The sequence below is a fragment of the Podospora pseudopauciseta genome, assembly GCF_035222475.1.
Source record: "Podospora pseudopauciseta strain CBS 411.78 chromosome 7 map unlocalized CBS411.78m_7, whole genome shotgun sequence".
NCBI lineage: Eukaryota > Fungi > Ascomycota > Sordariomycetes > Sordariales > Podosporaceae > Podospora > Podospora pseudopauciseta.
The window spans coordinates 3291296-3305971 of NW_026946667.1; the positions used below are offsets into that span (position 1 = coordinate 3291296).

Sequence of the window (14676 nt, forward strand, 5' to 3'; positions counted from 1 at the left end):
TTTTTGTTTTTTCTTTGGTTGCGTGATACCATTTACTTGGCTTGGATTGGGTTTTGGGTGTCGGTTTATGGGTTATATGTTGATGATGATACCAGGTTGATGCCTGAAGGCAGCTTGGTGTTTGGATTATGTCTTGCAACCTATTTCCTCTAGATGATACCTTGTTTGAACGGGCAATTTGGCTCGGATACAGTTGACGTTATTTTTATTTTTTTCCAAGTTTGTCCCTTGATTACTTGCCACAACACGTAACCCGCTTCATAGGATGCTTCCAGCCCGATACTCATGACAGTGGCCTAAACAGCCTCCTCGGCAGACTTCAACAACTTCCTCGCCCTATCCTTTGCAATATCACACATTGCCTATTTACCCCTAGTTAGCGCACGCATCACTCACTCACATCAACTTTCACACCGAAAAACTCACCTGTATCCCCTCCTTCTCCTCCTCCCTAATATCCCCCCTCTTGATCCTCCGCTCCATATCCTCCATAATCACCCCCCTCCCCCGCCCGTTCACAAAAACGACATACCTCAACCCCGGAAAAGCCTTTTCGTACTCCTCGTTCAGCTCGGCCAGCCTCATCGCCTCGTTTTCATCCCCTCCCCTGAGTTGCTTTTGCTCATTCTTGCTCTGCTCGCTCAACTCCTCGTCCTCTTGCTTCACCTTTGGCGCGCCCAATCTGGGGTGGCTGCCCAGGACCTGATGCAGCTTCTTTTTCCCCTCGGAGTCGTCCTGGACTTGGGAGGCGATGGTGAGCAGCTGGCCTCGGAGGGTGTCGATTAGCTCGTCGTAGGAGGCGAAGGAGCAGGTGCGGATGGTGGGGAGGGCGAGGGAATGGAGTTCGGAAGTTGGTTCGAAGAGGAGGTCGAGGGTGGAGGTGAGGGTTGTGTCTGGGAGGGTGGGGAGGGAGGAGATGGCGGGTAGGAAGGGGGTTGCGGTGGGGTTGAGGGGGGACATGGTTTTGGGTAGGTAGTTGGTGAACACACGATGAGAGAGAGGGATGAAAGGTTGTGAGCGAGAGAGTGATGAATTTTGAGTTTGAACAACGGGATGAAACCTGACACAAAAGCGTAGCGTGTTGTCTTTATCTACCTGCAGATTTACACAAGAGGTTTGATATGATCCAAGGTGCGGTTGTGGAGAATGCGCGGGGGGGTGTATGGGTCGGGTGTCAGCCCCGCCCGCAGCTCGCCGAGAAGTACAAGTGACGTTGGAGCTCGGATGACGAACCAGCGGACCGGGGCGGTGGCTGATCGGCTGGGTCCTCCTCTTGGTTGATGAGATCTGGCAGCTCCGACCGGAGTCCCCTGGCTTCACCGTAAAGTTTTGTCTGCTTTTAAAGACCTCCGGCCTCTCCTGATATGGTCTGTCTTTACCTATGTTTAAACAGAGACTCGAAGACACACCATGCAGCATCATCGAAAGAACAGCTCAGCTCAGCAACCCAATTGGTCCACTTCCTCCGATTCCGCTCTCGGCCGGCGCCGTGCGAGGCTGCCGGCCGGTCAAAGTTCTGTCTGTTTGTATCGATAGGTATATTTGCCTTTTCTCAAACCCTCTCCAACAACAGCAACAACAACAACAACAACAACAACAACAACAACAACAACAACAACAACAACAACAACAGCGAAACATGATGCAAAGTTTTCGCGAACCGGCAAATGCGTCTTTCAAACAGCCATATATAAAAATAAAAAGCAATTGTGCCGCCCAACCATTCATCACAACCAACCCAAAAAAAAAGACAGGGTGCCGCGACAAATATGCCACCCCAACCTGACCAGCCAACCCCACTAATTCCACCCACCCGGACTCGCCTGTCCTGTTCCGTCCAGAGTCATTGGTGTCGTGGCCGCCAGTGCCGTCTGTAGGTATGAAATGCAACTAATTTAATGCCCAGTTTCGGCAATATGCCGTGTGTTAGCACCTAGCGTTCCACGGAATCCCGTCCAAGTCGTCCATGTAATCCTCAAACTGCTCGGCAGGACCTTCTTCATCAGACTCGTCGCCCTCACCCCCGCCTCCAAAGATCAGCCCGAAATCGGCATAGACCTCGTCAGGCTCGTCACCATACCGGCTCTCATGCACCGATGTAGGAAACGCCACGCTGTCGTCGTCGAGGTCCTCAATGTCATCCAACGGCAGAGCCGGCCGGGTGACTCTCAGTTCTGGTGAGCGGAGGGGCCGTAACCTCGGACTGGGAATTCGCAGTCTTGTTGGCGATGCTCCGCTGGCTGTTGGCCCGAGTGGTGGTGACCTGCTCGGTGGTGATGACGGTGTTATCGCCGGTTTTGGGGTGCAGGAGGACGGTTGCGGGGAGATGGAAATCACCGGTGTAGTTGCCCCAGTCGATGATGGGTGCAGGGCCCTCATCAAGGCGAAACTAGCCCCTTCTACACCTGGCTGCTGCTGCTGCTGCTGTGAAGCGGGATGTGTAGCTTGCGTCTCTGGCCCGTGGCTCCCTCGACCGCCTCGAGACATGCCCTCGGTTGCCATTCGTAACCGACACCGGTTGAAGATGGCTTGCCGCCGCAAGAAAGAATCCGGGTTGACCTGTGGCGGTAGGGGCTGTGGTTGAAGCTTTCTGGTTGCCATGATGGCGGCAAGTTTGAGAAAGCGTTTGTCACCCGAAGCGACGACTTCTCGGTTGAGAATGTGCGTGGCCGGGAGGGAGAAAGGCGCTGAAAGCCGTGAGGTGATAAACTGTCGCAATAGTCGCCGCTTTTTGCAGCTCATGGTGGCTGTGTTGTAACCGTCCACATCCGAGTCTGGTCGTCGACGCTTCAGATTCGGCCGGGGACGAATGGGTAAGCTGTTGGGCGCAAAGGTGAACTTGACCCCCTCTTCCGCGTGATAACCAAACTGGTCCAGGGAATGACGGGGTCCTGGTAATGACGGGATATCCACATCATCCTTAGCCTTGTTGACGGTGACGGGAGTTGGGGGGGAAGTGATGGTGGCGGGTGGAGAGGGTTCCTGGAGAACATGAATGCTGGATGACCTGGACGATGTGGGCTTCTCGGTCAGTTCCAGAAACCGACCATCTGCTTTGCTGGTCCTCGCTGAAAGCTCGCATAGGTCGTTCAAGGCCGGTAGGGCGGCTGCTCGCAAGAGAGCGGCACCCAGGTCGACACGTTCATTCTGCTGAAAACGAGAATCTCGAAAGTGCCATGGTCCGTACTGTTCAAACGAACTCTGACTGATGGGCTCGAGCTGAACCCCCATCGCCACGCAACGGATGATAGTTCCCAACCGGTTAACCCTCCTATGCTGGGCGTTGTGTTAGCAACGCATGATCGTTTGGTGGCTGATGTGTGAACATCCCCCAGGTTTCGTGGTTCGGCAATCTCCGCGGGAATACCAGACTGGCGGGATGCGGAAGAGCAGGGGGAGGGGAGGGTAGAGAGGGAGGAGGGAGGAGCGGGATGGGTGCGGCAAGGAGCTGTGTGTCTATTTATTTGACGGCATCCAGTCAGGCGGTGTTGAGTGGAGAACACGGAGATCTGGTTCCAGGGCGCTTCTGGAGGTGTGAGTAGTGTGTGTGGGAATTCGGTAGGGTTTAATAAAAGCCTGGGAAGACGACGCTAGGGAAGCCTTAGCCAGAGGCACGGTAACACGACATGGGGTCCATGGCCGAAATTCTGGGGAGACGAGGGGGACTTTTCTGGGGTTACGCAGTAGTGCCGGGAAGCTGGCGCTGAGTGGTCAGTTGTCTCGTCTGTGGCGGAGAGGGTCTGTCAGCAGCATCACTGGTCTTCTCTTTTTTGATGACCTAGATGGGGAGTGTATGGAGTATCAGGTCAGGTCAGGCCAGGCCAGGTAGGTAGTGGACATGAAGTGGAAGCCCGGCCGGATAGATGGTGAAGGTCTCGTCCTGGATTCCAGATGTCTGCCGAGAGTGACAGATTCAAGACAATGAGAGAGACAATCTCTCGGTGACAGGTTGGCTCTATGTAGTGTGTGCTGCGGAGAGGTGTTGTCTGTGACCAGTCACGGAGTTTTAATGGCGTAATAAAAAAGAAGCTCTGGTGCACCGAATATAATTCAGGTCGGTCTGCTGAGTTCTGCTGTTCCCTGAAATCCCTGTCTGTTGGACCAGCCCCTCTTTTGCTGCACGGCCAGATCTTTTCCCCGGAATTCGGCCTAAACCGTCCATGGCTGGCGACTGGCGGGCCCATGATGCACCCTGTCGATATCACAGTCGGCCATTGGCTTTCCCTTCAGCTCATTTTTTCGAAGGTCACGCGTCACATCCAAACTTCTCCCAAAAATGCCGCCGGCACAAGCAGCCAGAGACGAGGGAATGCAACAGCGGTTGGGAGAGGCAGGCAAACCCCTCCTTTGCTGGCTGGCAGTTCTTTTTTCTCTTCTTTCTTTTTCCACCCCTTTTCCCCTTACTCCGTAGTTTTCCTCAGACCTGAAACTCATCAAACACCTCATCATCATCATCATTATCATCATCATCATCATCATCATCATCATCATCATCATTTCCCTCTGGAGATGACAAGGAGGAGGACACCAGAAGATATCCGTCGTGGCGTGTTGTTTTAGTGCACATACCTAAATTTATAGTCTTCTCTCCACTGCGGGCACCATGGTGCCAATCTGGGGTAGGAAGTGCAACTTGTGGACAGTGACAGGCTCAGGGGTTGGACCAGGCCATACAGCAGGGAAGCTCACGCGCAAGAAAAGAAGGACTGGGGAGGGGGTTCGATGGGCGTTCCCTTCGTTCTTGGCGCTCGAAAGGTTTCATCGTAATTTTGATGATTACCACCACGCAGTGAATTCCGCCCCATCTTGGGAAACCGAAGCTGCCCGATTGCACCCGCTGCCTGTTGTCATCCATCCTCAGCAATGTTGAGCCTCATAGTTTGCTTGCCTCATTAGGTATGACCATCATGGCCGTGCTTCTCTCGTGCGAGTTTCGTCGAGGGTTCATCATCTCGCGCCACTTTCTACTGACCTTGCCTGCTTACTAGTGTCAGTAATCGTCAATGTTTCTTTCTCCAATATCATGCCATCGTCAAAGTCAACGAGTGCCAAGGGCTACTATTGTGTGTTAGTAAGGGTAGCAGGGCCCCATATTCATGTACAATTCTCACGCCTTCCTGTATAGGAAGCTGGTTCGTTACTGCGTATGTAAGCTTCACAGGGAGAAGCCTCAGTCCCCTCGCGCCCGCTTTCTAGAACGACCCCGACCCCGTTGGACCTCAGTCTACAACGCAAATGGCGGCGTCGCCGTGTCCCTGCAGCCCCAGTTACAACCAGGTAAAAGAGCGGTTCTTCCACAACTCCAGTCACCAACTCCAACCAAAAGAACTCGACGACAAGGAAAGGTAGACCAGTCCGCCACACCTGAGACTGTAGCAACTTGATGTCGACCTGAATCCAGACCCCCTCACTTATTTCCACCACCGACCAAACCATGGTCTTTTCTGGTCCATTTCGTCCATACTGCAGTCCGCAACTTTGGTAGAGGGGGACGGCTCTCCCACAGGATTGGATCTGGCCAAACCCAGGGTGGCACACCTGCTGTCCTGCGTATGTAGGCGCACATCCCCGCCGTTGGGAGATCATTTGGGGGGATTCTTTTCCTAGAAAGGAAAATCTTTCGAGAAGGAAATGGGACGGTTCTTGGATGGGGGTCAAGAAGAGGCTTTGAAGGACCTTGACTTGACACAGGTTGGTTTGGAACCGAGCTCCGGTGTGGCGCTTTCTGGAGTGCGTTCACCGCCAGGAGATGGACACATCCCATGTTATTTCCTCCCGACCAAACGATTCGACACTTGCTTTGGCCATGGCTGTCTTGGTACTCCTCGTGTGGTTCGATGAGGGTCAGAATTCGAGGTTTCTGGTCGGGGAGGTCGCTCAAAGCGAGTTGGCGCTGCGGAGTCGTTGATCAATAGAAGGTATTGGAGGCGGGATCCAAGTGGGATATAATGGCCGTTCCAGTTTGTATCATTCGACAAGACGCGCGCAGAATTGAATTGAGGGTCAAATATCAGATGTTTCGACCCCCAAAGGTCGTCTGGAGGTGGAAGAGTTGGAACCGTGGGGGTCACTCCACACTTCACCCCCACCCATCACTTGAAAGGTTCCCCAGATTGGGGGCACTAAGCCTAAAGTAGACAACCCCTCATTGCACTTATTTGTGGGGGAACAAGCGAGTTCCCCAACCAAACTAGACTTGTCATCACAACCCATCACCATCACACACCACCTTTTGCGCCATCGCCGTCGTCAGCATCTTCTCTCTTTTGTCCAAATGGGGATCTTCTGTGTATCGTCCGGAAGGCTCCGAAGAGGAGGATTCATCGATCGGGTCTCAAGTCCCAACCGAATGCCGATCTGTCACCTCGGTGGTCACCCCAGTCGTACCTTGCCCAGATGACGGACGTCGAATTGCTGAATCTCGGATTCAACCCGAGCGCTGACGTTTGAATGAAGCTGTCTCACGGCGGACTTTGTGCCAGGCTCAAGTTCATCGCATTCATCATGGTTCTGATGATGGTGCAACAGGACCACAAAGCACTGGAGGGAACACCAAGATCATCACGTGGAAGGGTATGCCTCGGCTGGGTTTCCAGTTCTAGGTAACCCCAAAGCCGAAGTGGATCGCCCCGCCCTGGGGGATGACATTCCCGTTGAGCTGAGCGCCTCGCTCAACGGACGGCTCTGGCAGGAAGGCTCTCGGCCGGGTTTGGGATAACTGAATCCGGGCCTATGCCATGCTTGAAATTGCGATCATGCATCCCGTTTGTTGAGAGGATTAACAGCTTGCACTTTTCAATACCAGAACGACGACATACATACAGACACTGCCGATCTGCAAACACAGGGTTTTGTGATACTGTGGCTGAACAATTCTCTTAACTTGACCGTCGTCACACTTGCGTTATCTTATACACCATTTATACACCATTTAGCTGTAATCAATGAGTGTAAGCATGACTCCCACGGTTGGCGGCGACGAGGACAAGCGGCTGTCTTTTCAGGAACAATTGGAGCTCGTCAAGTTGCCTCGTGAAGGCCAAGCCCACCGATACATCTCGACGCGATCAGCATATCTCCCAGGTTCAGACTTTGCAAAGGGAAAAGAGCTGCCCAGTTTCCACAGTGCGGCGTTTGGTGGTCATGTGTACGCTCAGGCAGGCCTGGCCGCCTATAGAGCGTGGAGAGAAACCGAAAAGGAGAAGGGGGTTCCAGAACATGCGAGGTTGGATATCCACGTATGCTCTCCCCAAATACTATGTTCTAGGGACTCACTAACATGAGGTAAAGACAATAAACGGTTACTTTACCCGCATCGGCCTTGCCAGCAGACCCTTCATTTACACGGCCTCTCCCGTTACCGCGTCCCGCACCTTCAGCACCGTTTCCGTGACTGCCACTCAGCCATCTGTTCCCAGCAACTCACCCTCTGAAGATCACTACCCTGCCGAAGACGCCTCGCTGCCGCAGTACCCGCCAGCCTTTACCGCGTTGCTGTCATTCAAGCTCCCAGAGCCAGACTGGGATGGCACAGTCTCTGAGCAGGAGGCGCCGCCCCAGGAGCGCTTCGCTTCCATCTTGTCATCCCGCAAGCCAGAAGAGTGGCCGCCCGCCCCCCCGGTGGACATCACCGGCGTGGTGGAGATTGTCGGAGACGACCAGGTTGGGACGTTCCCGATTGCGGAGATGAAGAAGGTAGATATGAAGGAGTATAACGAGGGGAAGCCGGTTCATGAGAGACGGGAGCTGCTTTTGTACCGGTTGTTGAAGCCGCTACCGGACGATGAGGATGGGAAGAGCGGGTATGATGCCAATGCTCATGTGTTGGTGCACGCTTTTGTGGCGGATAGGAATGGGCTGCTGATGGCTGGGAATCACATCGGGCTGGGATATAGTCTGGGAAGGGCTGCTAGTCTGAGTTATCATTTTGTGATGCACGTGGAGGCCAAGGCTGCGGTGATGAGGGAGGAGGATGGGTGGTGGATTCAAGAGGTTTGGTTTCCGAGGGCGGGGAGGGGAAGGGGGATCGTGGAAAGTAAGATTTGGAGCCCGAATGGTGTGCACGTTGCGACGGAGTATCAGGACGGACTGATCCAGGGGTTTGGCGGAAAGCTGTTGAAGGAGAAGGAGGTTTCTGGGCAGGAGGCAAAGCTGTGATACTAAGAAATCATTACGTAGAATTCTTTAGATGGTTTTAAATCTTGAATGGTTATTCATAGGTTGTGTTTTTCCCTGCTTTGAACAGGGTTAGGGTGATAACGGTCGAAGCTACAACCCTGGAGCTTGGGAAGCTTTCTCTTCCTGCGCTTGATGGCGCAACAAGCTTCCTAACTACAAACAAAGAGTGAATCGAAGTCAGCCTGGGATGTTAGAGCTGCCCAACCCCATTGATGAATTAAAAAACTGCACACTGATCTCAAATTTCGCGGTCCTCGTCGTCGTCGTCGGTTATGTCATGGCTCGTCAACGTCATTGGCACGTGACGCTTCACCTGACTGCGCTAACCCAAATCCAGCCAACAAGCTCTGGCTTTTGCAGTTGCAACTGCTCCAATCCTTGGCTTGGCTGGAGCCGCGGAAGCCAGCTGTGGCTAGCTCAGCAAATCAGACCATCTCCAAACACAACTCCTCTCTTCAATTGAGCCACACCCAAGAACCACACAACCTTCACCCTCAACCACACATCACCAACCCCCCGAAAACCGACACCATGCTCCTGCAGCGCTCCGCCCTCGCGATCGCCCGCCGGGCTGCCGTCGCCCCGGCTGTCCGCCGTTCCCTGGCCACCTCCGCCGTGCGCCGTAAGTTTTTTGTTCAGTCCCTCTCTCTACCGATCCGAAATACCGAAAAAAACCGGGCCGAGCTTTTGGTGGAAATCTCGCGCATTGAATGGGAGGATAAGCTGCTAAAGACGCCACCATGCTGTTATACTGGATTCAACGACATCTGCGAGACCGACGACGACTACACACAGGCACGAATAATGGAATAATGGATGGGGGCTGATTCGGGATTTTTACTGCAGGTGACGCCGTTCCTGATACCAAGATCAAGGGCATCAAGGGTAGGTCAACCCCTCTCCCCATAACACATGACGGCCAAAAAGAGGAGGAGGAGGGACACACTTTGCGTCATTTGGGATCATAGGAAACCCCTGACGTCAGGAATTATTGAGTTCTTGAGGCCACCCAGTTGAACTTTGAACTCGCAAAGAGAGCTTCACATGGGCATGGGTGGAGGGGGAAAAGGAGCCATGACATCTCTGGGTAGTAGCGGGGCAAATGGAATAAATGGCTGGAGGAAAACAGCAAGGCTGACACAGAATCGCGACACACACAGAGGTCAAGACCGTTGACGACCTTTTCGGCCCCGGTGCCCCCGCCGGCACCGTCCCTACCGATGTCGAGCAGTCGACTGGTCTCGAGCGTCTCGAAATTCTCGGCAAGATGGAGAGCGTTGACGTCTTCGACATGCGCCCTCTTGATGCCTCGCGCCTCGGCACACTCTCCAACCCCGTTCTCGTCCGCTCCGCCGGCGAGGAGCAGTTCGCCGGTTGCACTGGTGTCCCCGCTGACTCCCACAACGTCATCTGGCTCGGTGTAGGTTCCCCCCTTTCAGCTGCAGTCAGGGGGTTAGAAAGAGCAACAAGACTGATATGAATATCACACAGATGACCCGTGAGCGCCCCGTTGAGCGGTGCCCCGAGTGCGGCAGCGTCTACAAGATGGAGTACGTCGGTCCCCAGGAGGATCACCACCACGATCACGGTCACGGCCACGGCTGGAAGGAGCCCAAGACCATGGCCGACTACGTCAAGCCCGAGTACTGGTAATCGATGACGTCGATAGACACGCCGTGGAACGAAGGCCCGTTTGGCCCGGGGGAGCTATTGTTGATAGATAAGAATAGAGGAGGGAGCCTCGGACTTTCCAGGATCACACATGACGAAATGCATAATACACATATGCCCAAGGCAAATCAGGAGTGACTGGGAGGTTCAGGAAGGCGTGTAGTATATCCGTCACAGGCAGACGGGTTGTATAGATTCCTTTCTATGTCTCTGCAACATTGGGTCTGCCTTGTGGTGATGCTGCTCCTGCGATGGCCAGTCGGCCCAAGCGTGTGGTACCAAATGGTGGCAAGTTATACGGTCCGGGAAAACCGCGCCGATGCTGGGTTGGAGGTTCCTATCCTGGAGACCCCGATGCGCCGGTGAGCCGTGTTCTCCCGTGCTCTTCCAGAACTGTCGATTCCCTTAGGTCCTTCGGTGCCTTTTAGACGTGCATGCTACACAGTATGCGGTACGATACATCCGCGCTGCCAGACCTAACTCTCGGTCAGAGAGGGCTATGTGATCTTTCTCTACAATTCTGGCCTGCTTCAGCCCTCATCGACACCGAAACTAAGCTTAATCTTCTTCGCCTTCCTCTTGGGCTTGGCTTTTGGCGCTGATGCTGTACCCTCCTTGTCCTCGGCTTTGGTGTTGGTTATGGGAGCAGCGTCCTTCTTCTGATCCTCCTCCTCGTCAGCATCCGCGCCAACGACCTTTCCTACTCTTCTCTTCTTCCCAGCAGCGCCAATGCTAGCCGCCTTTGCTTGTGCCTGGTCCTCCGCAGCTGATTTGTTATCGTCATGGCCACCCTTCTCTTCTTCTGCCGGCGCGGACGCAGTCGCCTTTACGCTGCCGTCTACCCCAACAGTGACATCCTGCACTGTGTTGCCGTGCTCATCCACTATCGTAGGGGCGTCTTCTGCCTCGGCGCTGCCGGACCGTTTCTTGGTTGGTCGCCTTCGGGCCGCGAGGATGGGGTCTGGACCACCACCATCAAACTCGGAGGAGGAAGTTGCCTCGCCTCGGAGACGGGCGAGGAACGGGGGGAGGGTGGTGTTATACTGCAGGTTTTTGGCCGTGATTTTCGGGGGCATCTTTTTTTTTTTTTTTTTCTGTCTTTCCGGGGCAGAGGGAGGTGCAGTTCCGGCTGGATGGAGGGGAGGTTGGGAAGTATGACGGCAGAGGAGGAGGTGTTGGTAGGCGCACGGAAGGAAATATTGGGCAAGTCGTGGCCGCGGACTTGTAACGGCGCACGCTTCTAGGGTTGAGGTTGCGCAGACGGTCGGTGAGATGGTGTGGTGGTTGAGCTGCAGACGCAGAGTACCTGGGGAGCCTTGTGCTGCTGTTACTTGGTGCTGCCTGGGAGATAGAACAGACAGGATGGTGTTGCGACAATCGGTAAGGGAGCGCTGCAACGGTTGGAGAGCGACTGTGATCGGCAGTTGAAGCTAAAGGTGAAAGGCCGTGGGAGACGGGCGCGGTCGCCATCGAACTTCAACGGCGCGCCCTCGCTGCTCTCCATTTGGTTTGGGCGCTAGGTCATGGTGGGGCAATGACTTACTGACATTCTGTCCCACCACGGCCCTGAACGACACCTCCATCATCTAGACTTCCATCTTCCATCTCCCGTCTTCCACCTTCTAGAGGGAAGATATGGCATATGCAATGTCACTGATACCGCCTTCTCATCTGATTGAACCAACGACCGGTACCTATCTGCGCGAAATAGTACCTCGTGGACACCTCAAGTTGCCCGGCAAACATATCTCGCCTTGCTGTTGTCACCAACAGCCTCTCAGGCATCACAACCTCATGGTGCACTAATTCACCCACCACACATTCCGGAACGGCTTCCGACTCGACTCAATGCACGCTGACCTGTCCAGATGTCTCGAATTTTCAGGTTCACCGTCGGAGCCCAGCCTGGTGGTTGGCGGCTCTTGAGAACTGTCCAGTGGCTGTATCTCATTTCCCTCTCGCTCAACATACCTATGAAGTCCGATGCGTGGTTTTCTGTCTAGCCCGGCTGATGAGTTGTCTCGGGCACCCGGGGTCCCTTTTGTACTGCTGATCACATCCACCACTAGTCCAGATTCACGAGAGGCTGCATCAGCCTCGTCGCTGTCCACAATAATGACTCCCGTCAACCTTGCTCTCTGCCTGTACAAGAAGGAACCTTTGTGCTTACGCATGCCCAATCTATCAGCTTTCTTTTGGGAAGTCCGAGGAGAGAGAAAACCGGCTGAGCTGTCAGAGTGCGTCATGCCGATTGTATCCAGGAAGATGGCGGCCCGCATCCGAAATGTTCTGTTGTTTGCCGTGGGGTGGCCAGGGACGCTACAGCCAACCGGACTCGATCCCCTCTGGCTGTGTCCCGCAGGAGCCCCTCTTCTATTACCACGATTCTACCGCCCCGGGCACCCCAGGTTACCGGGACACACAGCAGGGATGCTTGTACCGGCTCTCTGGTCGAGGGAACATGGCTTCGAGATAGCGCTGATCTCGCCTTGGACCTCTCGATCCGTCCCAAGGCTGGGAGTCCTTGGCATACGAGATATGACATGTCGGATAAGGGAACAGCCTATTGTTCTCTATATCTAACGTAACGTCTGTTCCCGTCGTTACAAGATGGCGGAACCACGCCGTGGCGCTCACCGGGACTGTCTCACCCCCCTTTACGAGGCCGGGGAAGTTGCCATTCCCCTCCCCGCATTCGTGTAACACGCCAGACATGTCTTGTTCAACCCTCAATCTGGGGTCGAATCTCTAATCGTGGCGGTGAAGCGTTCGTCGGGTCCGGATCTTGATGTCTACTTCCCCGGCGTCCACCCCATGGCCTTGGTTACACATCAAAGGGACCAAAGCCATCCGTCACTTGCACCAAATACATACCCTGTGACTTTCGGCTCCTACTCCTTTTGCTGTCGTTGTCTGCGGCCATGCCTGAACGGGGCATTTCAGTATTCCATCTCACGCACATCCTCTCGATCCCGTCTTCCCCGATTGGCTTGCTGCGGTGGACTTCGCACGAGACTCAGCCCATGATACATCACGTTTTTCGGGCTTTGCCTGGAAGTCTCCCTCCAGCTGGTGTGAGCTCTTGCGGCTTTGCGGACAGCAACATTGGACGGGACACTGATTTGCTCGAGTTGGCATCCGGTTAGCAGACCCGTCGATGGTCGTTATATAAACGTCTTCACGCTCCCACGTCGCCATGGCATCTCACCATGTACCTCGCCATGCCTTTCTTGTTCGAATACCTTTTGCTGCCACATCATTGATACTACCAGTCACTTAGGCAAGATGACTCCTTCTGGTCATCCGATTGATTGGGAGGCCCATCGGAAGATCTTCGAGGACCTGTATATGGTTCAGGACATGTCGCTCCCTGAGGTCATGAAGATCATGAGGGAAGATTACGGTGTGGAAGCCACGTAACTATGCCCCTTCTCTCGCTACATATCAGACTTGTAGCCACCAGATTGTTCGAATTCTGATTCACCTTAGCAAGAAAATGTACAAAAAGCGAATCAAGGCCTGGGGATTGTTCAAAAACATCAACGGAGACGAGATGTTGACGATGCTACGGATCAACGAACATCGGCGCAGACAGGGCAAAAGAACACAGTTCTATTTGCGGGGCAAGCCGGTCCTGGACTCAAAGCTTCGACGTTTTGCAACTCGTCATGGTGTGGTATTGGATGATGAAGACTTTGGTGGTGATGTGCAAGGTACAACACGCTCCTCTATCACTCCATTGCTTTCACATCGTCTGACCAGAGCATAATTAGCTGCTCTCAGAGGCATCACCTTTTCGACCCCGGAGCCTGAAGATCGTACTGAAATCACCACCCCAACACATGGCAACGCTCCACATCTGAGCCCAGTGATAAGCGATGCGGACGTGACATCTCTTGACTGCTTCGTGGGCTCACCAAACACAGACCCGCTCGAAGTGCCACGTCGTGAATATCCAGATATATCATGGGATGTGCCCGTGTCTTCATCCCAGTCTCTTGCGGGTACGGCGTCTCCGACACATCAAGTTTACGCTTGTGAGTATTTCACAATGAAGCTTTGACGGGCTTAAGAGGCTGTTACTGACATTCGCTTTTAGGGCTGGAGGACGCGGATCATTCTCGGCTTGATGGCGATTATCACTTCCCGCCACTTTCCATGGGTGTGGAATCAGGACACGATGTTGTCCAGGCTTCAACCGCCCAGTCATTTCCATATGGTCAACAGTTGGAATTTCATCAGCCCGCCGAAAGACCTTCCAGCGACAGCCTAGAAGATCCAGCCCTGCCGTTCGGTCAGGCTCCAGAGTTCTTGTGGAACCAGGCTTCGTTTCACAATACACTCATAAACAGCGAAGTCACTTTCACAGGACCCTCTCTTACCGAAGGAATAAACACAAACTTCGTAGCACGGGATGAGACAGCGGCTCTTTACTATGGCTTCTCCCAGGATCACAACAATACACCGGTGTCCTACGACGAGCATGATTCTATCAACTATGGTGGATGGTACGATGACAACTTTACCTGGCCCAGTTGAAGCAAGACAGGGCCACACCCAAGGCCCGGCTTTCCACTTTTCGTCTCACCAGTGGCTGATTGGTCTTCCTTCTGATCCGTTCTGCTTTTCTTTTGCAATTTCCTGCTTTGGTCTGGAGGACTATTTGGCTTTCTATACCCGTGTACAAATTCACAGCAATACACTTTACCATTTACCTATACCTTTCATTGTTTTCTTGAAGCTTTCGTTTCTGGTATCTCTCACGGCACACGTTTACGGAAGGTGTCAAGGGGAAGACGCCATTCAGATATCGTTTGGCGGTTGTTA

General features: G+C 53.8%; 6 protein-coding genes across 6 annotated transcripts; 3 read left to right on the forward strand and 3 right to left on the reverse strand.

Annotated features, from left to right (window-relative positions):
- Positions 1-296: 296 nt before the first annotated feature.
- QC763_700600 (uncharacterized protein) lies at positions 297-960 on the reverse strand (the record flags this gene model as incomplete). Its single annotated transcript, XM_062915071.1, has 2 exons — positions 297-362; positions 427-960. The coding sequence occupies 2 exons, from the start codon at positions 958-960 to the stop codon at positions 297-299; spliced, it is 600 nt and encodes a 199-aa protein (XP_062762291.1).
- A 966-nt stretch (positions 961-1926) lies between these two features.
- Positions 1927-3231, reverse strand: QC763_700590 (uncharacterized protein; the record flags this gene model as incomplete). The annotated part of the gene is made up of 1 exon (XM_062915070.1): positions 1927-3231. One exon carries the CDS (start codon positions 3229-3231, stop codon positions 1927-1929), a length of 1305 nt encoding a protein of 434 aa, XP_062762292.1.
- A 2968-nt stretch (positions 3232-6199) lies between these two features.
- QC763_700580 (uncharacterized protein) lies at positions 6200-8274 on the forward strand. Its single transcript, XM_062915069.1, has 2 exons — positions 6200-7238; positions 7291-8274. The coding sequence occupies exons 1-2, from the start codon at positions 6945-6947 to the stop codon at positions 8155-8157; spliced, it is 1161 nt and encodes a 386-aa protein (XP_062762293.1). The 5' UTR covers positions 6200-6944; the 3' UTR covers positions 8158-8274.
- A 57-nt stretch (positions 8275-8331) lies between these two features.
- Positions 8332-9831, forward strand: COX4 (Cytochrome c oxidase subunit 4; the record flags this gene model as incomplete). Its single annotated transcript, XM_062915068.1, has 4 exons — positions 8332-8800; positions 9025-9063; positions 9339-9598; positions 9670-9831. Exons 1-4 carry the CDS (start codon positions 8710-8712, stop codon positions 9829-9831), a joined length of 552 nt encoding a protein of 183 aa, XP_062762294.1. The 5' UTR covers positions 8332-8709.
- A 548-nt stretch (positions 9832-10379) lies between these two features.
- On the reverse strand, positions 10380-10925 carry QC763_700560 (uncharacterized protein; the record flags this gene model as incomplete). The annotated part of the gene is made up of 1 exon (XM_062915067.1): positions 10380-10925. The coding sequence occupies one exon, from the start codon at positions 10923-10925 to the stop codon at positions 10380-10382; it is 546 nt and encodes a 181-aa protein (XP_062762295.1).
- Positions 10926-13134: 2209 nt separating this feature from the next.
- On the forward strand, positions 13135-14388 carry QC763_700557 (uncharacterized protein; the record flags this gene model as incomplete). Its single annotated transcript, XM_062915066.1, has 4 exons — positions 13135-13265; positions 13339-13562; positions 13623-13886; positions 13949-14388. The coding sequence occupies 4 exons, from the start codon at positions 13135-13137 to the stop codon at positions 14386-14388; spliced, it is 1059 nt and encodes a 352-aa protein (XP_062762296.1).
- Between the last annotated feature and the right edge of the window lie 288 nt (positions 14389-14676).